Raw genomic sequence first — 22,869 nt, 5'->3', positions numbered from 1 at the left:
GCCGGTGCTATTCTCGCGCCCTCATGCGAAGCTGATCCTCTTCTCAGCCTCCCTGAGCTAGGACATGAGACGAAAACACACCAACTACTCGGTGGGACTGTGGGACGAGAATAGTGCAGGAACTATATTCGTGCTCGTATAGTTGAGCACTATGCCAGCAGGAGCAATCACTACACCAGCAGGAGCAGGCACTATACCGGCAGGAGCAGGCACTATACCTGCAAGAGCTGAGCGCAGCGCCCCTTCCTCACTCAGGGACATCGCAGCAGCACGAACGAGGCTGCTCCAAGATTAACCTGTCACTCGTCTCACACCTCCCCTCTTGCCCTCGCCTACAAAGACAACACTGCCCTCAAACCCAGATCCTTGATGACATTCTCAGGCAGATATGTAAAACACGCCTTCGCTCAGGTACCCCGCCTCTCCTATTGGCCAAAACCCCACAGCATGTCCGAAAACGTTTCAAGGCATGAATTTCTGGAACAAAGTCAAACTCATGCTACCCTCGACTTGCGTTGGGGGTTGTGCGAGGCAAGGATCAGCATGTGTAACTCCACCGTCATGTCTGCCGGATGTGCTAAGATTTGTCACCCAAGGCACGCAGATCAAGCAAGGAAAGCTGTGTATCGATAGGGCACCCCTCGATGATGATCCACGAGTCCTGCGCCCGATTGTTCCACGGATAGTGTGACTAACTGCGTTGCTCCTTGCTGCTGCCTGCGCCGCCGCCACATGCCTTGCCCGAGCCGTGGATCTGCGACACCTGGGGAAAACTATACGGTATACACAAGGGGAGAAGGGATGTGTGCATGGGCGGCCCGCATAGCACATCATTCACCGTACCATCGCATGTCGCCCTTCTCCCACGTCTACGCTGGTTTGCATTGACCGTGGATCCCCAGGCAGGAAGTGGTCTTTTAATATTCTTTTGGTTCGATCGATCGATCCGACGTAGCGTATACTGCCCTGTGAGATGAGCTCGGGCTGGCCTAAGAGAACGTTGCATCCGAAGACGTGCTTCCCTTCCGTTGACGGTTGCACTGACAATGCGCTTCATGTGTCATTCAAATATATGCTTCATGTAGGGCTGCTATGATGAAAGGAGGAGAAGACGTCATCCTCAAAGCAAATCGCTAGGGCCGTGCCGCGAGGGGCAGACATGGCATTCATTCTACTCTGTGCAGTGTCGCGATGCACATCTCTATCTTCCTGCAAGTGATCATCCACCCTCCTACCCCATCACAACTTAGCCCCATCTCTCAACGGAACTTTCTCCCAAGCTTCCGCAAATCCACAGCTCCTCACCCAATGCGGCTCACCCGCCTCCACACTATCCACAGTCATATGCCCCAACTTCCTCCACATATCCCCTTGAACCAACATTCCTTCTTTCCCCTCCCACTTCTTACAGACCGCCTCGGCATTTGCAATCGCCCTCACAAGCTTGCAGGCATGCCCATCGTCCTCCACATTATTCACCCTCTTGATAACTTCGTCCATACCGCTATCCTTCGTGGGCGCGTAGCCGATAATTTCATTCACGAGGAGAGTTGGACAGCCACGCGAAACGTACATTGTGATATCCATCCAGATCTTCCATTCTAGAAGCCGGCGTTGGATCGCTGGGGAGAGAGAGGAAGAGGGAGACAGGAAGGCGGAGAAGAAGACACTCGAGTTTAGGCAGTGGATGAAGTAGAAGTCGAATTTGACTTGATGGGGTGGGCGTTGCGCAGCGGCGGTGTAGTATACTGTTGTTGAGTCTTGTTAGTGTGATGTTGATGGAACAGTATAGAACGGAATGGGGAAGGAGAAGCACCGCTAACGTACCCACGGCGTTGATCATCTCAGCGGTCTTTTCCTCTAGTTCTTCTTCTTTGACAGTATACTGCGTCGCATACTTGATCATCTCCTCCGGCGCTCTCTTGATGATTCCGTCTCGAATTTTGTTTCCATCATCCCAGTGCGCGGCTTTGCTCAACTTGTCGTCTTTCCTGCATTCCTCCAGTATCTGTACAATCGTCTTTCTCGGTTTGTCTTTGCTTCTGCTTTCTTTAGCAGCCTTTTCGCACCCAAAGAATAGCGATGCTATCCAGTTATCGTGTACGGCGGCCTGCGCTAGTGCTTCCGCAATAATGGCAGGCTGCTGGAACTCGATGCCAAATCCGAGATGTATGATGGGATGCAGAAACCCAGCAAACATGCGCGCCAGCATATCGTCTGAAAGTTCGGTTTCAGAAAACAGATGCTCCTGCAGTACGCGCTGCCACCCGCTCTTGTCTATCTCTTGTTGGAAGTAGACAAGGAAGTCGTGGTAGTACTTTTCTTGCCCGAGATAGGCCTTGAAGCACTCCGGCTTGTGCATATCATTGACGATAGACTTTTCGAGGGGTTCTGATGGGCGTTGATAGGATACATTTACGTCGTATGCTTTTTGGAGTTCTTCTGGCGAAGCGTCGAGCGCGAACAGAGTGAGGAGATGATGGGCGATGTGGTTCTAAATGGACCGGTAAGCCTTGATTCGTGCTGATTTCACTGACATATCTTACATGGAATCCACTCTGATTGAAGAAGATGTGATGCTTCTCGTGGTTGACTTGCAAAAGCTGACTCGCCTTTTCTGCGCTCTCAGCCTTTAGTCCTTTGACGTAGAACTGAGGCTTCGCAGAAGCCTCAAGATGAATCTTTGAACCGGTAGCCATGGCTCTCAGTGAATGCGTAGGCTTGTGTTGTCGTAAGCGTGGGATATGATTGTATGCTGATGATGAATAGAAGCTCAGTTTGTGGAGGGTCGACGATGTGCGTGCAGTTTGGGCGAACATCCACAAGAGAGCTGTTCAGCCTGCCTCAAGGTCCAGGTATATAGTAGGGCGATTTGCGAGCCTTGGATGTTGCATGCTTATATGTTTAGATGTCGTAAATATGGGAAGCGCAAAGTCGGAGTTGCGATGCGATGGCTATGACGTCTGTGGGGAACCCTGTCTCGCCTCGGGGACCAACCCTCTCCGTTGCGGACCTCCGCTCAACGTAGAAATGTCAGCTCGGATCTTTCGGTGCTTACGCAACGCGAGGTTACGAAAACAGTTCAATTTCCCCGCAATTGTTCCTAATGCTTTAGCTTGCCAAGATTCTTACGATGTATGACCGAGATCGTACAGGTACAGGTGCTTGGATGGTTCAGATTGGACGAGTCAAATGTCCTCTCATCGTTGGTAGATGTTCACAAATGGCTGCATTGTCGAAGAGAAATGTTTGTATTCCAGTACAAAGTCCACGTATACGGCTTTTTACGTGCGCTCAGTCTTGTGGGTATAACTCCCAATGCCTACCCAAACACCCTGCTATGCATCATATCATGAAACGTTATCCTCTACTTGTAAAGCAAACACCTGTGCTCTTGCCGCGAGGCAACAATCATCCCGAGTATTTCTTGGCCTCCATGCCCTCGGGTGGTTCGGGAGTTATGGTTTTGTTGCCAACGTTACTCCAGTCGGTACTAAGGACTGTGCCACCGCTTTCCGAGTAGCTCTTCATCATGGCTCGTTGCTGCTCGGGGGTGGCGCCGCTGTACAGCTGCTTGAAGAAGTGTGATGTCTCGTCGCCCTCAATCTCGTCTTTGTCGTCGAGATCGTTCACCACGACCTTATCCCAATTCTTCGCACCTGACTTGGAGGACGTTGGGTATGCAGGGGCGGTGTCTTTGGTTGTGCGGACGGGCATAGAAATAGTGGATGCTTCAGTAGAGCCAACGTCGCCGTCGGAGTGCTCAAGATCATGCCATTTCAGCCCCGTGGTTGCCTTGCGCATTGTTATCTCCAACTTGGTGGGTGTGACTCGGTATTTCGATTGTGAAGGGTCGATCTTTTCGTATAGAGGGTCGGCGCTATAGCTGTAATCCGACGAGTCGGCAGTGGGGAATGCGACAGATACGGATCTCTCCTCGAATTCTACGCTGATTTTGTCTTTGGCCACACCCTTGGCCATGATTGTGAGGGTAACAGTTTCAGGCGACTGGTACCAATCCGTCTTGATTTTGTCTTTCGGGGTTGGGGCGACAGGCTTCGGGGCCTGGGACGGGGTGGGCTGCTCGGCCTTCGCTGGGGCGGCAGAGACTGGTGCGCTGGGCACGTCGACCTCAGGAGTTTCCTTGACGGTGACCTTCCTCATGTCGTCGTCTTCTGGTACATCCTTCAATTTTGTTGCGACCTTGGACTCCCAAATGGGCAGCATCTTGTCCTTCTCGTCAAGGCCTTTTACGATTTTCAGCAGATGGTCGGCATCTGCGTATCTTCCGAGGTGGAACAGAGCGACGGCGCGTCGGAATTGGGCGTCCTTGATGAGCTCGCGCGAGCCGCGTTTCTTTGCAAGGACGACGGCGAGTTCAGCATCGCTTAGGGATTCGGCGTATTTGGCAGTGCGCTGATAGGCTGTCGCGCGGCCGATGTAGTACTTGACGGCCGTGGTGTTGACTGCGAGCGCCTTGGTGTAGTGTTCAATCGCTTCCTCGGGTTTGCTTGCGCTGAGAGCAGCGTCGCCTTTGCGGGCGTCGTCCATGGCGGGGTAAGATATAGTTGAGCGAAAAAATAGGCGTGGAAGCAATATAAAGCGGGGTAAGAGGTGCGATGGCCTTTATAGAGGCTTGCTCTCGAATGCTGGTGAAAGAAGTTGGTCTTGGTACAATCACAACCATGGAAGCTTCCATCGCTGCCTTCGAAAACCAGGGTCCACACCCCACTAGCTGTGCCTCGCATCCACATTGCTGGGGTCATGTTTGACAGGCACACTCCGCCAGCGCTAGCAAACATTATCTGTTGACATTCACTTTCCAAAGTCAGACGAATCGTTCGAGGGACGAGCAGCATGTTCATGTATGTATGTATTACTACACAAAAGACCCCGCATCTGTGACGACCGGGGTATATACAATGCCGACTACGGCAGTCAAAAACTCCAGAAACAAATAGAACAATTCTACATCTATCCCATATGCATGCTCACAGAAGGACACAAGCTTTGCACATCTCAGCAACGATCCACTTAGAATACGATGGCGGCACCGAAGAGAGCGCTGGCAGCGATCATAGCGACGAAACGGAGGGGTACGTCTAGACCAGCAGCAGCACCCTCGGGGTTGCCAGCACCGCCGCTGGAGCCGGGAGTGGGCGAGCGAGTAGGGCTTCCAGATCCGGGGGTAGCAGTGGACTCGCTGGGTTCGCCAGCGAAGTGCGAGCCATCACCCTCAAGACCAGGACCCTCTCCGGCACCTTCATCCATGAACGCCATAGCCTTGCTGGGAATAGCAGGGAGGGTGGTGCCCTCGACTTGCCATTCGTCAGACTCAGAAGGGCACTCGGAAGCCTCGCCGTTCTCCTTGAAGCCACCAGCGCCGGAGGGGTTAGCAGTCTTCTTGTAAGCCTCAGCGAGACGCTCGAAGTCCTCGTTGGGCGAGATTTTGCCATCGTCGCCGACCTCGACAAGACCGTAACCGTTGGGCTCAACAGTGTATTCGTAAGCGAGACCACCAGAGTAGACGCCGGTCATGTTGGTAGAGTACAGAGCCTCGATCTCGCCCCACTGGCGGGTGTTGGTGATGCAGCCAAATTCAGACAGGAAGATGGGCTTGCTGTAGTCCTCGTAGGTCTTGACCTTCTGGTCCCATCCAGACTGGGTGAAAGACGAGGGGTCGCACCAGGAGTAGTCGTTGAAGGCAAAGAAGTCGGAGCGCTCATCGTCAGTACCGCAGTTGAAGTAGAGAGCCTGGAACTCGATGTTCTCGGAAACATCAGCGGCAGAGTATCCGACGGGAATGACACGGTTGTGCCTGTTGGAGATGTACTGCTTCATGTCACGAGTGACAGCCTTGATGTAAGGAGCAGCGTTGGTGTTGTTCTTCGCGTTAATGACCTCGTTTCCGGAAAAGAAGAGGAGCAGGTTGTTGTAGTCGGCAAAGGCGTCGATGGTGGCAAACACGGACTGTAGGTACACATCGTTGTACGAGCGGTGGAGGGTGTCCTCGTTCTCACGGTTGAGAGAGTAGTCGGGCGTGTTGGCATCGAGCGCCAGGTAGATACCAGCGTCGTCGAGCATCTTCATACCCTCATCGTGGTTCTTTGAGTTGTCGATGGTGTAGATACGGACCGTGTTGATACCGAGCGACTTGAAGTTCTCGACATCGCGTGCGAGACCCTCGAGGTCGAGCAGAGGGTCTTGTGCGTCGGCGGCACCACCTAAACACTGTTAGTACCGTAGTTTTTCGTTCCTTGTGACACAGACGGACCTGGCTGGTAGGCAACGCCACGGACGTAGAAACGCTCATCGCCGGCGAAGAAGGCATTGCCCTTGACGGTGACCGGTGGCAGCTTTCCCTTTGACTGACGGGCGACGACGCTGGCAAAGGCGGGAGCAATAGCGGCTCCCAAGATGGAGAAGACGACAGAGGTCTTCATGACGGGCGCAGGAGAAGAAGCAGAATTAAAAGGCAAATAGAAGAGCGATTGGAAGTCTAACGAGTGACTGGTAAAGTAGGAAAGGTAATTCTCACACAGAGGGCATGCAAACGTCGAGGCAGAAGACGGGCTAGCGACAGTATTTGAAGCGGCAACAGAGCAATTTCTTGGTTACCCCCGAGTGCTACATGTGGAACTTGCCAACCCTCATGGGTTGTCTGGCGCTGCTGCGCGCCAAGTCGATGGGTGTTGGCGGGCGCGCAGGAATCGCGGAGACCAAGCAGCCAAGTCCATAGTCATGAATTAGCAGAAGCCCGCCGAGCCTTGGTCAGGGGCAATAAGCCGAATGACTGGCAGGCGCATGCCTGGACGACGTCTTGATCGCGAGGGAATTGCGCGTCCGTCCATTTCCCGCCGCTCTACACAGCCTCGTTGAGAGAATCAAGACTTTGTTCGCTCCAGGACAATCTGCTGGTTCGAGGCGATCGCGATGGTGTGAAACGACTGCGCGCTTGGTCCTCACCAAGGAAATCACGGCCATCGCATTCCGAAAGCGCTTGGTGGAGGACGCGGTACCGTGGAAGGCCCTTTGCTGACGGCATCATTGCAGCTATGCACAGACTTCAGCTTCATTGCGATGCCACTGTTAGTTCACCATCGTCGCGCGACGGCATTGTTTGCCGGATCGCAGTCACGCTTTATCGCGGCCCGTGGAGATCCGAACTCGGGGTGTGTAGCTGCAGGTGGCAAAAAGCAGCTCGTCCATCTTCCCGCGCAGTGCGGGTATACGAATTGTTGAGGTCGGTAGGCGAAATATGGTTCTGTGGTGTTTGTGAGTCGCTGGTTGCAGCGTGACAGCTGCCGCATCCGGGGCCCCAGCCCCGATAAGATGATCCGCCCGGTCGCATGGTTCCGACACGCGTTCGCTCTTGTCTACCACCGCTCACCAATACTTATCACAATCATCTCACGAACGAGTAGATTCTCACATTGAAGACCGGAGCGTCTTCAGTGCCCGGGTCAGGTCACCGACTGTCTGAGACAATCTGCCAAGCTCGGCCACAGCAATCTGCCGCAACAAGCAATGGCACCGAGGATTTCTGCGACGAGAAGTAATGCCTCTGCCAGCCGTCAATGCTCCAGACAGCCGACCTCGATAGCTGTGCTCTTCATCTCTCGGGTTCTGACTACTGCTTGTGTTTGAATTAGCTCTACGTGCTGACGAAGTTTCTTTCGATTCCAAACCATGTCTGTTCAAGCCGGTGTCAGTCCTGCAAAGAGACGGACAGGCTTACTTCGAGACAATCAAAGCTACCACTACGATCTTGACACGACAGAAACTCGGTCTATGCGGGACTAATCTTATGGGGTTGTAGGTTGCGCCGTAATGATTGGCTACAATTCCAATTAATACACGCAGACGCAGACGTATATTTCTGGTATTATTTGCCGACCCCATAAGTTCATGCCATGATGATGAACCAAAAATACCGCCGTGTCTGCTGCATCGTCGCGCCAACTATAGTTTCATGTGCTTGCGCGCCCCCAAAGAGCAGCCGAGCTGCATGCGCACCCTGGTCGCATCTTCGCCGTCAGCGAACCACAACGGAACTGCAGGCGCCACACGAGCTATTATCCAGCGGCGAGGTTTGCGACCCCAATTATATAGCAAAAACGCGCAGTCGGGGTAAGTAAAGGCAAATGGGCGCAATATATTGCGGCGAGGACAAAGGATCCGCTCGGGCGGGTGCGAGGTGATAAAGAACTCCCTTACCCGTGCCTCTGCGGGTCACTCACCAACCGTCAAAATGCTTCGAACAATGCATTTCACGTCGCTCCCGCTTCTGGCCGCGGCCGCGTATCTAGACCCATCGCTACAACAGCAAAAGCCGTTGCTAGACTCCAAACCAGCATCGTCAGATGTGGTCACCCTCATAGTATGTCGAGAACAACCGACTTTATCGCGGTATCGACTAACGTCCTAGCAGCTGGACCAAAATCTTCACTACATCATTACTACTTCCTCTGATTATGTCTGGCCTACCCGTCTCGATCATCTTCAAGCCCCGGTAGCTGCATTCAGCATCAAGGAGTCCATCCACCACGCCATCACCATCAACATCCCCTCCGATTCTTCGCTCACGGGTACCGCTACCTTCTTCACTACACCTCAACCGGAACTATGGTCCCAGTCTACCGATCAGTTCACATGGACTCCACATCTACTACTAAACTCCGGGAAAATGCTCGGCGCACACATCCCCATACTAGACATTGGCATCAGGAAGGATGGTATGCTTACCATGCCTGCTAAATTCGCGACTCTCGATCTAAGTACACCCTACATATACGTTCCAAAGGGTATCTGGGACGTTTTGCTGCTAGCTACGACTACCGAACAGCAAGCCAGGGACGGCGAGGAAGTGCTGTACGTGGACTGTGGAGCGTTGAGCGTCTTCCCTGATCTGGTATTTGGTATGGCACCAAGTGAGTGTGGGAGTGGTGAGGAGATTGCAGACGACGACGACGATGGTGAAGATGATTATGACGAAGAAGAAGAAGATTACGGAGAACTGGTCATCACACCTGAACAGTATGTCTTGCAGACCTCAGAAGGGAAATGCATGCTTCTGACTAGGAACGCCGACTCTCATCCTAGCGTACTGGGAACAGTCAGTCTTGGTTGGGCTGCGGTGAGGGGTCGCGAAGTCATACTGGATCGGCATGTTGGACGCATTGGCTTCGGAAGTTCAGTATGAGAGTGCATGAAGTGAGGGAAGAACTAGTGTTAGATACCCACATGATGAGTTCCATGTTCGCAATTCTCGTAGCAAATGTTAGAAGAGAGTAACTGAGCCTCAATTTAAACGCATAACGACGTTGATACTGTTTATGGTGACCTGGACATGAGAACATGGACACAAGAGCAACATTCGCATATCGTAGATGGCAAGACATTACATTATTCAAGCTCTATACAAGTCTTACCCTCTACATCAAACAAAAGCTGAGCGTAACAGCGCCAAAAGTCGCAAGCAGACCCGTCCACCCGACTCTAAGCCCACTTGCTGCATCCTCATCATCACCTCCTTGTGCACTTCCATCGCCTGTGCTCTCAGGGTTAGAATCACCCTTACCCTGCTGCTGATCCGAGCTCGTTACACTGCCCGCTACACAAGCGCTATCATCCAAGCCTCCATCATTGCCAAACGCCACGTTCGCCGCCTTCTCCCACAGACTTGTCACATTGAAGTAATGCTCCGGCTCATACCAGATCCGGCAACTTGCTGTGTCGTTCAGGAACTGTGTTGGCACGCCCGCCGACTCAAAGCCCGCGCGGATGTTATCTTGGAAGTTTACGCTGGCGTCCATCACGGCGATAGGCGGAGCCGTGGGAAGGAACTCGGCCCAGTCACTTGCTTCCGAGCGGGAGGAGGCGAACTCCGCGGTTACGTATGTGGTAAGGGCTTCCATGTAAAGAGTAGGGATCACCAGCGTTCCCTTTGTGCCGCCAACGGCTACCATGGGACCGAGGTTTGGGCGTCCACCAATGGCGAGACTGCGTACGCCGGATTGCTGAACCATGAGTTCGATGAAGATGGAGCAGGTCGAGGCGCAGACGCCGTCGGTAAGCAAGATGATGTCTTCGGCGCGGAAGGGGTCCGTGGTGAAGTTGCTGCGCTCGTTGTAGCCTGTCATGGTGATGCCGACGGCGGTGCGCTCGCTGCTTGTCGTCAAGGGGTCACTGAGGTTGTATTTCAGTAGGGCAGTAAACTTGTCGTTGTTGAATCGCTCAGGTGGGTACATTGCGTTCCAGTCCGAGAATTCATCGCCAGTGGAAGAGAGGTAAGCGTCGTTGCTGAAAGGGCTCGTGAAGAGTTCGGCATTGAGAATGTTGATCTGCTTGAAGCTCGAAATATTCTCACCGAAGACCTCGCTGGCTCGGTGTCCACGGTAGCGGTTTTGGGTTTGTGGTTGTTGGGTCGGGAAGAATTGCAGATACATGTCGTAACCAGAAAGTACCTTGCCGCCGTTGTTGGCACGTAGATCGATGATGATCTTCTCTACACCTCGGGACTTGGCTTCAGAAATGTACTCCTGGACTACGGCTTGGAACTCCTGGGCACCTGCGACATCTTCTGTGTTGAATGTCGTCACCACCAATACACCAATTTCGCCAACACCGGTGTTGACGAAGAATCCAGCCAAAGGCACCTGCTCTGCTGAGTGAGCAACGAATGGTTCCGGGTAAAGTAACGGCACCGAAGCGTGTTGTTGCGCGAAAGTACCCCTAAACTCGTAGTCGCGCGGATTCTCCAGATGTAGAGGCATCTTGGTAGGATCCCTCTTCTTGATCCTCATCGAGCTTGTCTGGGGTACAATGTAGGTCTTGTACAACGATTCAGCATCGCTAACGTAGCCCCAAGACTCGGGTTGAAGGACAAGAGCACCGTTGCTGTACGTATTGATCGTGCCGTTCTCATAAGTTACGTTGGTAGTAGCACCGGGATAAAACCTTGGACTGGTGAAATACCCATAGTTCTCCGCTGCTTGCGAGAAAAACATTGCGTTGTAACGCGAATCAGGATCATGGTAGGCGTTCAAGTTTGCTTCGTCCTGCAGAAAGCTCTCGACATCTCTTCCGTCGATTTGCGTAACGGGCGAGGGATCATACCCAACTGTGCCGTTGAAGTCCTCCAAAGCCCAGACTTGGGGTACGTTGCTACCATCTCTTGATGCAGAAACAAGGGCAAAAGCGCTGCTTCGTCGCCACCTGAATATCCCTGCGTACGCCATTCCGTTCCAGCCCAAATGCCCGTCGTGCGCTTTTACCAACAAGGATGCAATGTCGGTCTCGAAATCAAATTCGTTATTGTACTGCCCAGATCCGACTTTGTTTTTGATATCATCCAGACCAGCGACGATGTCAACAGCGTCATTTGGCCATCCTTTTGGCGGGTCTTTGAGATAGCTGAGAGTCGATTGGAACTCTACTCCCTTCTTGATCTCGTCGATTGTTGCTGATGCGTCGTCTGCGTAGAATGGTAGTGATTTGAGACAAGCGTGTGCGAGTTCAGCATCTACGGCCGGAAAGTCTGAGATATCATCCGATACCAACTGCGCTATCTGTCCACAGGCTTCGCTGGTCTCTATTGGTCCAGAGACATCCTCTATAGTCGTGGGATTGACTTCGATGTCATCTATTGAAGATGGCGTTGGTGTTGATGTAGGTACGATGTCGAAGGTTTGTGAGGAGTCGCTGAAGTCTATCGAACTTGTCTGTGCCGTGGCAACTACCAGGAGCGCTGATAGCGCAACGAATGGCCTCATGATGCCGGAATGATGCGGGGTGTATAGTTTGATGTCCAAAGGTTCGGGGATACGAATACGGAACGATCAGGTGTCTGATCATTCAACACGTAGGGCGTCGTGGATGTAACGTGGTCAAGTCTCGCGTCTAATCCGTCTCTTTTATCGTCTTATTCTAGATATAACAATAGCTTGGGATGCCACCCCAACTCGTATATCGTGTCCGATTTTGTTCGTTGGTGTTTCGTGAACCGCCGTCAATATATATTCTCAGAAGCGGCCAAGATCTGTGCGGGTATGCCCCGATCTCCTGTGATACACGCTCCTCGACCCAGCTCTTTCTATCCAGCTTTGGAAAAAGTCGCGAGTAGCCTCAACACGTGGGCACCGTCGCCATCTTAATCACAAGGCAGATTGCATAGCCTTGTCACCTGTAAGGCCATAAACAGTAGCGGCCGCTGCCTAAACAGCGCCCCCATCTCGTGTACGTCTGCCGCGCTTTGTTTAGGTCTTGGCTGTAAGGGCCCTGCGCGTTGCCCGCCTTACGCGTGTCGCTCAAAGTAGGCTGGCGTTGTGACTTTTGGGTGTACTGAGCAAATCAGACGAGGAAACATGGGACGGAAGTGGATATCTGCGGGTAAGCGGAGTACTGTGAGTGGATTCTGTCGCAGCGGCTAAATCCTGTGGCGCTGCCTTCCTGCGGCGCTGCAATTCGATATGAAAACCCCGGTGTTTGTGTTTCATACTCGTCAAATTTGTGATTTCGTTGGTGTTGGTGCTCGTGAGGCTGAGCGCTGTTGTGATCGCTTGTATCTCCTGAGTGTTTTCGGTAGGGACTGCTTTCTCTGCTATGCGCACCTCGCATGCCAAGCATTAGGCACGCCCACTAAAAGCGCACGATCCGGCCACGATCCGAGAAGGGCTGGACGCCGCAACCCAGCCTTTCGGCACAGTCTCAGCCGACTGGTGAGGTCATGTCTTGCGGTGGCACGCCGAATCGTGCATGAGCTGAGAATGCGCGCAATTGTGCCGTCGGCTTGGGAGCCTTGAATTGTGACGTCTAGTTTTTGTGGACGCCTGGCACGCTCAAGGCACATTGCTCATAAGGGCCCACCACGAGAAACGGTGCCAGAGGTGGCTATGCAGTGTTTCAGGGAAAGTCCTCACACAATTGCAAGGCTTGCAGTAACTTCACTGACGACTCACGTCGACCGAATCGTGCGATTTTGACCGAAGCGGCCATCTCATTGACTAGAGCTGTGCAAGTCGCTCTGCTTCTTGATACCTACGACGACGAGGTTGCGCGGACTGTACTTGTATTCAAACACGGGTTCAACCCACGCATGTTCAACTTCTTCCTGCTCCTTGAGCCACAAGTATCGATCTGTCACGACGACAGCTTCGACTACGCCAGCGCTGAAGGCCATTAAGCTCCACATGACACTCAATTCCTTCTTTCTCTCAGCATAGCTGACTTCGTAATTCCTGATGTCTTCATCTGTCAAACCATCCATCTTTTCTCTTATGAACTCAGGGTCAACCTGACAGAAAGAGTTCTCTGTTGTGAGTTTCGCTAGCGCAGCTCGAACGTAGGAAACGAAATCGCTGTATGCAAACTTGCGCAACGTGCCTATAGTGAGGGGCGTGGTTGTACCGTCCGAAGATAGGCCAGGGCCACGACCGTTTGGTGGGGTCCAGTTCACTTGCGAGGTGTGACCATTAGCTGAGACTGCGCTGCCAACAAGGCCCTGCTCGTCCAAAGGTGCCGAAACGACGCCACGATCTAGGAAGATGCGCTGGAGTAGAGCTCGATAAAAGTGGCGAGTGAAGAAGAGTTCTGAGTCGGCCACGCCCCAGTTGAAAGGTGCCTGCACAGCCATCATGCGGGCTGTGATGTTGAGACGTATACCCTTTGGTCGTTCGGGTTTGCCAGTATCTGCTTCCGAGTCGTCATCTGACCGTTCCAGAGGTGTATGTGGTAATGGGTAATTTGCGAGTTTTTCTGACATGGGGAATCCGTTTGGGTCAAACGCTTTGGATGTAGACTCGAGGCGTGGATGATTAGGACGGAGTGTAGGTAGCTTATAAGTAGGAGGTCCAAGACGTTCCGTGACCAGATTGTAACAGCACCCTACCATGGCTACTGCGGAAATATGTGGGTTGAGAAGCATGGAGCGTAGTCCGAAATGAACAAGATTGCCGCATGAGTGCAGTGAAATGACCATTGCGTTTACATCCTTTGGTTTGGGTACAACGTTCAAGTCAGTAGCTTCGGCGACCACGGCTGTTTCTGAAGTCACCGCCTCTTCGGGTACGCTGGAGCTGTCCAGTACTTGATCGATGACAGGTGTCAAATCACCACCCTTAATGATGTGTTCAACGTACTGTACGCTGCCATGGCCTTCATTATATATTTGTAGAGTAGAAGTCTTGGTAGTCGGAACGGGATCTGAGGCGGCTTCCGAAACTGGATGTAGTGCGCAGCCATCTTCATCGCAGTTCACACCGGTCTGGGGTGGTGAAGCTGCTACAGGATCTTGAGTAGCTGAAGCGGATGTTGCTTCCCGATCATGACCGTTCCTCGCTGAGTCATTCCCCTCGGTGTTGGATGAGATGGATTCATCGAGCAAAGCTGTAGTCTCAGTGTCTTCGGTCTTGTTGCCCTTCTTCGTTTTGCCCATTTTGGCGCGGTACTCCTTCTTGTTTCTCATAACAATGGGTTTGGCTACTAACTTGGCTAGGATGTCCATGTTTTTCGCGCCTTCTATATTGTGCTGTTTACTTTCCACAGCAACGATGTGCTTAGAGTAAGGTGGAGCAGCAAGCGCGCGCCCAAGATAGTTCTGACCAGAGCCGAAGTCGACAAGATGGGTGATGGGTTTCCTGTCAGACTGTGCTATCTCGGAGGTGAGTCTGTCAATGTAGCGCGCAAAGTTGTCAACCTCGTGCACCTTTTTCACTTTCATCCCGGTTGCGATGTGACGTGATATAGTAGCTTTCTGAGGCTCAATGCCCGAGTTTGGCGGAGGAAAGTCGCGAGCTAGCAGATGCTTTCGCACGGTGCGAATATAGTCTAGCAGTTCCTCGGGAGGCGCAGATCCATCCCGCCAGGTGTTTTCGCTGGGGTCTCTCTTGACGTCGAACTGACTGAGGTCTTCCCTCATCAGTAGGTCCAAGATGTCCATGATATCTCGCGTCTTGAACCAGTCTCTCCATGACTGCGGCAAGATATGGGAGTAGAGATCAGGTGAGCGAGTGTAGAAGTCCAGTATGTGAACGCCTCCGCAGAGCGTCTGAAGTAGCCATGAGGAAGTAGTCAAATTGAGCAGCGACTCGACGTATTCCTCAGTATTAGTGAATTCGGCAGGAAGCGGAAGACTCGTTTCCGGACCCATGCTTTCATCCAGGGTCTTTTAGACGGATGGTGTGATTGTGTGAAATCGGCAGTCTTGGTGAGGGATGCGCCATCGGGAAGACGTGGTGGAGTTGACTGTGCTGTGGGCGATATTTTTTTGGGAAGGTGGGTCCGTGCCGAGGTGTTGTGGCGCGTCATCGCTCGTAGTGGACAGCTTATCGACACGCTCCAACATCCTCACCCCAAGCTTCCACGCGCCCATCTTGCTTGCTGGCCACAGTCTGGAGGTGCAATTCGCGTCGCATAGCCCAGGATGATGTCATCACAGACCGACGAGGATCCTTTCCTCCAGGTGCAGGCGTAAGACGTCCCCGTTCGCGTTTAGGCATCTTCATTGACACTTGTCCCAGAGACGTGCTTTCCGCCCTCAACACCGCGCGCCCGCTATTCAAGTCATATCTGCGTATCCGATCCTCGGCATCGTCGGCAAACAGTCCTGAGCTCCGTGAAGCTCGCAGTGAGCTTGAACAGACACTCCAAGACCTCAGCCAGGATCTCGAGGATCTGGTGGAGAGCGTCAAGGCTGTGGAGCATGACCCCTATCGCTTCGGTCTTGAGATTGACGAAGTCGAGCGTCGCAGAACACTAGTCAAGGATGTCGGCTCCGAGATTGAGCACATGCGCGAGGAACTGCAGGAGACGGTCCAACACGCGAAGAACAAAGGCAAGATCGCAGCCAATGGCGATGTTCTACCTGATCCAGATTCCTTCGAAGACGACGACAACTACGCGGCATTTGAGCAGGAAAGACAGATGGAGATGATGCATGAGCAGGACGAAGCCCTCGATGGCGTCTTCCGCACCGTCGGCAACCTCCGACAACAAGCCGACGATATGGGCCGAGAGCTCGAAGAGCAGGGCGAACTACTCACCGACGTTGATAATGTGGCAGACAGGGTGGGTGGCAAGCTGCAGACAGGCCTCAAGAAGGTTGGCTGGGTCATCAAGCAGAACGAAGGTAAGATAACTGGCTATCGCTAGACAGGCGTTGCTGACCTACCCCCCTAGACACATGGTCCAGTTGCTGCATTGGCGTTCTTATCTTCGTCCTCATCCTCCTCCTCGTGTTGCTCTTGTTCCTATGAACACGCAGAATTACCCACGCCAACCTCAGGCACCCACGGAAGCCGCGTTCCCGAGCCCCAACGCCGAAACATCAGCGCCGTTCATCACACGCCCTTTGGTGCTGAAGGGACTGGTCGATTGCCGGGGAACAACATACCCGCAGTTTGTGATTCTGTTGAAGCGAGCATCATCATCGCCGCTGCATAGCTGACGGTACACGTGTAACGAAAGCACTAGCCTTCGTCGCAATCCTGTTGGAGCCCGGCTGTTGGCTTGCACTGCTGGTGCTACTGCGCGGCAACTTATCTGGGGTACCCATCCCTCATTAGCGCCCTTGCATGAATGCATTGCGTATGCAATGAGGGTGTTGCCCGACAACGAACACCCTACATCGCTTGCGCGATCGACTCGGACTTGTTCACAATGCGAAATGCAACAGAGCAAGCAAGCCTTGCGGGGATGCGACATACCGCGGGTTGTCCCAAGTGCGCCATGGATCCAGGGAGCCTCCATATTCCAATAACGACCTCCTCAGTGTCTGGTTGTGCACGAGGCTTTACTCGTCACGATGAGCACACCGAAACTGAGGACAGAACTGGAAAGCAGGAACAGAACAGCCGCTCAACGCACATAGCGCTGCCTCTGAGACGCTGCATGTTTGGGGCGTACAGGCTCTATCCAAGAACATTCTTGAGAACCATCGTCGACATTGCTTCTTATTAAGCCATTCCATACCTAGAAACCACCTTGACTAGGCATTGTCAGCATTCAATTAATGTTTTCACGATAACAACTCTGCGTTCGCCTCGCTTGCGGATCGTAAATTTCCGGATGACTAGATCAGACAGCAGAAACAGTCGCCCTAAACAGCCGTCCGCCAAGCCCGAGTCCAAAACGGTCAAAGTCAACACCAGAACCTCGCGGCGAAAACCCACTCTCATTTTCATCACGCTCCTGCTTAACGCACTGTTCTGGAGTGCTCTTATCTGTTTTGCCACCTCACTGTATCAGATCGTATCTGATCCGTGGGATGCAACGAACATCATACCAGTGGTCTTAAACTTGACTTCTGTATGTGCTTGGAATCCTGCAATCAAGGCCAACAGTGACTAAATCGCCCAGGCTCTCGCAACAGTTGCGTACACTTGCGTCCACACAGTATTCTCTTTCAAGCAGAAGGTTTGGGAAGAACAACGGCGACACAGGTCCGCTGTCAGGAAGACTTCCTATGTTGCCATCCGTCTAGTGATCTCGCTATGTGTTTTCTGGTTACTAACCTCTGGGTGGAACATGGTTCTCGTCGCAAGGAGACCTATTTGTCTGCAACAGGCACCCGGTCTTCAAAGCTGGGAATCTGGCTCCACCTGCTTATGTGGACGTGTTGGGACCGCTTTCGCCGCCATTTCGCTGTATGTTAAACCAGTCTGTAAATTCGATGCCAAAGCTGACTAGTCAATCAGGATTGCGTCGTTTGTTCTGTTTGGCGTACTCGCCGTCGTCAACCGTCCTTTCGAAGCTCATTTATTCAAGCACGGTTACCGAGAACCTGCAAACGTATGGTATCCGCCACACTTTCCCAATGGGTCAACAATCACCGGAGATCGAAAATGTACGTGTGAGAAGCACGCCTACTGCCGTCATGTCACGCCAATACGGAGGAGCAGCTCATCCAACCCGATGGAACAAAGCAGAAGGATCTCTTCAGGGTCCAGAGTCTTTACTTCGCATCATGCCCCGCCACCTATACCCTCTGCTTTTATGGCCTCGTATCGTAAATCCTCTTTCGATACTTTACCTTCTGCATCACAGCCCTCTGCCAACCGTGGAGCCTTGAATCGCCCGCCTCTTTCGTCGCGTTCGGCAAGCAAATGCGACTCCGGACCTCTGTTCACGCAGGCCCGGTATTCGGCATCTACATGGCGCGCCGTTCATCCAGAGGGCTCGGATTTCACACTAAATGCATCGCGCCCGCGCCCTTATTCACGCGATCTTGATCTTCGTCATAGCATCCGATACTCACATTCCTCGATGTCCCTCACTCGTCCAAGCCGCCTGAGCTCTTTGAGCACTGTTCCGCGAAGTGGCTCTAATGGTTCCAACAGCCGGGATCACATCTTCGGAGTTCCTGATCACGGCGAAATAGCCAGTCCCGATGAGATCGCGTATGCAATCACAAAGGGAACACCCATACCTGGCACTGAACGTGTCAGAGGTCTTGACAGATACCACATCCGCACAGCCAGTGCCCCGGATTATACATCCTCTCCTCAGCAGAAGCCTGGCTTCGTTTTCGAAGCGATTGTCATCACTCGAAAACCGGTGCCGGTTCGGCGATTGAGATCTGCGGACCGTGTGCGGGCCTCAAGTACTTCTAATTCGGAAGCTGAAAGATACATGGTCAGCCAAGGGCTTGGAAACTTCCAGTATCCTAATGATCGATCGGAATATGCTGAATTGGGCATGAGTAGACGGATGACGTTTGAGGAAGTAAAAAATAAGCCCTTGCCGAAGATTGCCGTCTTCTAGCACCGAATTCAAACCAACCTTCGACTGCAACTCAACTATACGAAAATGATTAAACTGCAGACCATTGATAGTCCTACATACGCTCCTCCACAAACCGTTTATAGGTTGAAAATAAACAGAGCGCTCGCCAGCAGCAAAAGCTAGCGAACGTTCGCTCAGAGAGGTCCTGGCGGAATACAAACGGTGGGACGGGCCGTCTGTGCGTCTCCTTGGTCGCATCCCACGCGCATCACTGATCACTGCTGATGGGCTGCTGTTGGTCGCCCTTAGGATCAGCAGCGCCACCCGTCAGCTTACAGCGGATAGTGGGTGACTGACTTGCTATAAGGCGACCAAAGTACTCTTATTGGCTGTATGCGTAAACGTCAGCAATACATCTAGAATGTCGCGTGGGCATGACTCGTCACCACCAACATTGACCGTCTACAATTGTCCTGGACTGGTATTTCCCGTCAGAAAATTCGGGACCAACTCTCTGGCCTTCACGCGCCAGCCGACTGGGATGCTCGGCCTCCTGACATATATCGGGAGAAGACATTATTCCAGCACTGGTCTCGCATGCTCGAAACCGTGTCACCTCTTAACAGATATGTACGCTCAAAAACGCGCAAGACGTGGGCATATCCATAAGAATCCGGTCTTGATCGCTATACAAGCTCGCGAATCGACCACACATTCAGCAAATTAGGGAAGAATCAGCTCAATATTGAACGAAATCTTTCCTAGCACGGGCTCACATACGACTTATTGTACCACCTGCTATACACGCATGTGACAACACCCATGGCTTTTAAGCCAGTGTGCTGAGTACAACCAACAACCAGTCAACAAAAATTCAACACTTGGCAGCTTATATCACCTTTGCGAAGGCATCAGCGAGGTCTTCTACCATGAATCATCTATGGACTACCCGGAAAAGGCATGCGCCACCAACTAGGGCGACTGGAAAGACTTCGAGAGTAGAGCTTCTGTGACACACATGATGAGAATAAAGAGGCTTGCTATACGTAACAAGGGCAAGTTAGATACAGTATGCTGAGGCTATCAGAATGTATGGGTGCATAGCCTTCATGCTATAAAGCAGAGCTCGACTGCTGTCTAGAAAGATCACAACATTACAGTCAAACGTCTATTCGATCAAACATACTATCTTGTTCCAGTACCCGAAACGCCAAGATGCAGCTTACAGTCCTCGCCTCTCTTCTTGCCTCTGTGGCTATGACCGCCAGTGCCGCACCTTCCGCCGGCATTGAGGCCCGTCAGGGAGTTCCCCGAGTCCGCGCCACTTGTAAGTGACAACATTGCGCAACAAAAAACATACGGAACACGTATTAACGCTATACCCATCTTAGTCTATCGCGACACTCAATGCGGCCGCGACGGCCAGCCTTATGGCGATGACTATGTCCCACTGCAAAACACCACCGCCACCGGCCTGAGCACGTGCATGAACTTTCCCCCTTCGTTCAACTTCCCCAGCACGTACTTCAACGAGACCATGCTTACAAGGACAAGTATGTTTTAGCCGCATCGTAATGAATTCCGGGTTCGCAGGAGCTGACAGATGACGTGTAGTCCGTTTTTACGACATTCCTTGCGAGCAACTTACTAGCGTTGACAGCGGACGCCACATTGACATCGCACCGGGCTTCGTGGCTGGTTGCCAGACACTGACGCTCAAGTCTTATGTCACTTTGTAGATGCTCTAGCTCACGAGGGGCCTGTTGGTGGACAGATCGAGGAAGGCTTTGTTATGTGGTAATGCGATGTAGTGTGAGTCGGGTCCAACACTCCGGCTCACATCACAATACATTCAGGACCTTGAAGGAATTTCCTATGCTCTTCTAGTCACTCATTTATAAGAATATAGAATATGGAGCGATCCAGTATCTACCACAATGAGTGTGTTCTTATATCATGGTTGATGATTGCGTTCTCAGTGTCTTCGTCGTGAAGTCCGATGGAGAGTTGGTAGGAGTGTAAGATTGCGTGGGGTCACGGGTAGGCGGAACGCACCACATTCATACAGTCACTCTGCACGTGAACGTACATGCATGCACGCGACCGGCTTACTTGCAAGATCCCATCGAAGCACCAAATCGGGACGTTTGCAAAGCCAACTCATCTCACAAATTGTTGAGACCGCGAGAAAATCAGAGTTCAGGAACACGGGGCAAGCGGCATTACGAGCTTACAAACCTGGCGTTAATGTTAGCAAACGTGCGTAGTGTTCTGACTGGAGTCATCTCGCAACAAGTACCTAGACTTTGGCCTCGAGTCGGAGTCTACGGATGGGGACCTTGACATCACTCCCTCGTATAGACTCACTCGCCAACAGGCACCAAAGTAAGATTTTTCATGTCATGTTGCCCTTGAGGCTATGGAACAGCCTCAGAATGCTCTGGCCACCCCCTAAAACATCGCAACAATGGACATCGACTGGGCAATGTAAGCCACCAACCGCACGATCCGTGTCTCCCTTCATACTAGAGTTGGTGGAGCAATTCAATGCGTAATAGCAGCTTGGCTTGCTTTTGTTGGATGATAGTACATCACGGAGACATATAAAGCAAGCATGCTACACCGTTCTCTATCTCACCACAACATCTCATCTCATCTCATCTCCCTCTTTCCACATCCATCTATCCTTTCATACCCCCAGCGACCGTATATCCAATCTTCAACATGCAGCTCACCACTCTCATCACTCTGTTCGCCACTGCCATCGCTGTAAGCGCGACACCCGTCGAACTAGAGGAGAAGCGCCAGCTCGAAGATGCTCCCCGCGTCTACGCCCGCTTCTTCCGCGACAACGGTTGCGGACCCACTCCATGGGCTGAAGACACCGTCTTCTTGCAGTCCGAGACTGTGGGACTGGCTGGATGCCAGGATCTGACTGTTGGACCTTTTGCCAGCACCAGCTTTGACATCAACAACTTCAGCAGGACTGGTATGTAATACTTTGTTATAACCAGGAGGCTATAAGAGCTTCGCTAATGAGGTGAATAGTGAGGTTTTTCAACTTACCTTGCTCTCAGCTCACTTCTACTACAAGCGGAAACTTTGTCGATATCGCTCCCGGCCAGGCTCCTAGCTGCAAGAACTTGGCTAACCGGTCCTGGATCACCATCTAAATGGCATCTAGCCGTATGCCACTGGCTCTATGTCTGCTGAAAAGGTCAAAATATCACAGTAGGTCTAAAGTATCTGGTTTAGTCAAGTTGGGTGGTGTAAGGAGAAATGTGAGATGAGTCGGGTCCAACACTCCGGTCTCGTCTTGCGGGTGTTCTTTCATAGCCTTCGTGTCGCTCCTTTAGTCAGAATATAAGATTTGAGGGACGCCCCCGTGTATACTTCACAATATCTACTGTTGCAGCTTACGTGCACGCGAAATCTGATGCCAGCCTTTAGATACATTTTCGTAGAAGACCTCGTGAGTTTGCTGGCACGACATATGCAGTTTCGCAGAAACGCTTCAAGCGCAGTCGCATTGGGAGGTCTTGTAAGCACGGGGTCAGAGTCAAGCAACTCGACTATGTAGGTACAGAGACGGCAGTCGCGCTAGTATACACGTAGCGGTGACGTAGCAGCAGGCTAAAGATGGACCATCAGGCCACGAGTTGACTAGAAACCAACGCAACTTCCCTCTTGAGCTCTCGCAACGCGTCAATGCTGCCAGACAAGACCTCAGGAATTTGCGCATCCCTGTCCTGACCGGAAACTGATCACGGCGTCAGCAACAACACTTCGACGAGAAAGAGCTTTCGCAGCACGAGCTCATATCAAAACTCTACTATCATAAATTATAGCCCATTTAGTAGCGACCCAGATCCATACAGCATCATTTTCATTACTGAAACGATCATCTTAGGCGATGGCTTACTATCATGCGTCTGACCTCACCAAACCCTTCACGAAAACAGATTTGGACGTGACCAGGGCGAGTAGACTATACTGTTGGAGAGTTGATTCAGGTTACATGGTATGAGATGATCTGTATAGCATGTCGCGTATAGGCACAGCAGCGATAGTCCTACCGCCAGATGGGTGTAAAGGAGGCCTCCTCTGGCATTCATGATTCTTTACCACTACATCCATCGCAATCACATT

General features: G+C 52.2%; 8 protein-coding genes across 8 annotated transcripts; 3 read left to right on the top strand and 5 right to left on the bottom strand.

Annotated features, from left to right (window-relative positions):
* Positions 1 to 1,239: 1,239 nt before the first annotated feature.
* J4E84_005461 (uncharacterized protein) lies at positions 1,240 to 2,699 on the bottom strand (the record flags this gene model as incomplete). The annotated part of the gene is made up of 3 exons (XM_049388058.1): positions 1,240 to 1,748; positions 1,828 to 2,494; positions 2,547 to 2,699. The coding sequence occupies 3 exons, from the start codon at positions 2,697 to 2,699 to the stop codon at positions 1,240 to 1,242; spliced, it is 1,329 nt and encodes a 442-aa protein (XP_049244298.1).
* Positions 2,700 to 3,411: 712 nt separating this feature from the next.
* J4E84_005460 (uncharacterized protein) lies at positions 3,412 to 4,551 on the bottom strand (the record flags this gene model as incomplete). Its single annotated transcript, XM_049388057.1, has 1 exon — positions 3,412 to 4,551. One exon carries the CDS (start codon positions 4,549 to 4,551, stop codon positions 3,412 to 3,414), a length of 1,140 nt encoding a protein of 379 aa, XP_049244297.1.
* A 483-nt stretch (positions 4,552 to 5,034) lies between these two features.
* Positions 5,035 to 6,443, bottom strand: GEL1_2 (beta-glucanosyltransferase; the record flags this gene model as incomplete). The annotated part of the gene is made up of 2 exons (XM_049388056.1): positions 5,035 to 6,224; positions 6,275 to 6,443. The coding sequence occupies 2 exons, from the start codon at positions 6,441 to 6,443 to the stop codon at positions 5,035 to 5,037; spliced, it is 1,359 nt and encodes a 452-aa protein (XP_049244296.1).
* A 1,808-nt stretch (positions 6,444 to 8,251) lies between these two features.
* On the top strand, positions 8,252 to 9,202 carry J4E84_005458 (uncharacterized protein; the record flags this gene model as incomplete). Its single annotated transcript, XM_049388055.1, has 2 exons — positions 8,252 to 8,380; positions 8,432 to 9,202. The coding sequence occupies 2 exons, from the start codon at positions 8,252 to 8,254 to the stop codon at positions 9,200 to 9,202; spliced, it is 900 nt and encodes a 299-aa protein (XP_049244295.1).
* Positions 9,203 to 9,434: 232 nt separating this feature from the next.
* On the bottom strand, positions 9,435 to 11,774 carry J4E84_005457 (uncharacterized protein; the record flags this gene model as incomplete). Its single annotated transcript, XM_049388054.1, has 1 exon — positions 9,435 to 11,774. One exon carries the CDS (start codon positions 11,772 to 11,774, stop codon positions 9,435 to 9,437), a length of 2,340 nt encoding a protein of 779 aa, XP_049244294.1.
* A 1,223-nt stretch (positions 11,775 to 12,997) lies between these two features.
* On the bottom strand, positions 12,998 to 15,148 carry J4E84_005456 (uncharacterized protein; the record flags this gene model as incomplete). Its single annotated transcript, XM_049388053.1, has 1 exon — positions 12,998 to 15,148. The coding sequence occupies one exon, from the start codon at positions 15,146 to 15,148 to the stop codon at positions 12,998 to 13,000; it is 2,151 nt and encodes a 716-aa protein (XP_049244293.1).
* Positions 15,149 to 15,421: 273 nt separating this feature from the next.
* On the top strand, positions 15,422 to 16,253 carry J4E84_005455 (uncharacterized protein; the record flags this gene model as incomplete). Its single annotated transcript, XM_049388052.1, has 3 exons — positions 15,422 to 15,468; positions 15,519 to 16,126; positions 16,177 to 16,253. The coding sequence occupies 3 exons, from the start codon at positions 15,422 to 15,424 to the stop codon at positions 16,251 to 16,253; spliced, it is 732 nt and encodes a 243-aa protein (XP_049244292.1).
* Positions 16,254 to 21,444: 5,191 nt separating this feature from the next.
* On the top strand, positions 21,445 to 21,893 carry J4E84_005454 (uncharacterized protein; the record flags this gene model as incomplete). The annotated part of the gene is made up of 2 exons (XM_049388051.1): positions 21,445 to 21,709; positions 21,769 to 21,893. 2 exons carry the CDS (start codon positions 21,445 to 21,447, stop codon positions 21,891 to 21,893), a joined length of 390 nt encoding a protein of 129 aa, XP_049244291.1.
* Positions 21,894 to 22,869: the final 976 nt, after the last annotated feature.

This window comes from Alternaria hordeiaustralica (genome assembly GCF_023758085.1).
Source record: "Alternaria hordeiaustralica strain BMP 2776 chromosome Unknown scaffold_9, whole genome shotgun sequence".
In the NCBI taxonomy this organism is placed as follows: domain Eukaryota; kingdom Fungi; phylum Ascomycota; class Dothideomycetes; order Pleosporales; family Pleosporaceae; genus Alternaria; species Alternaria hordeiaustralica.
The sequence above is the reverse complement of the archived record's forward strand: the minus strand, read 5'-3'. Positions and strand labels throughout refer to the sequence as shown.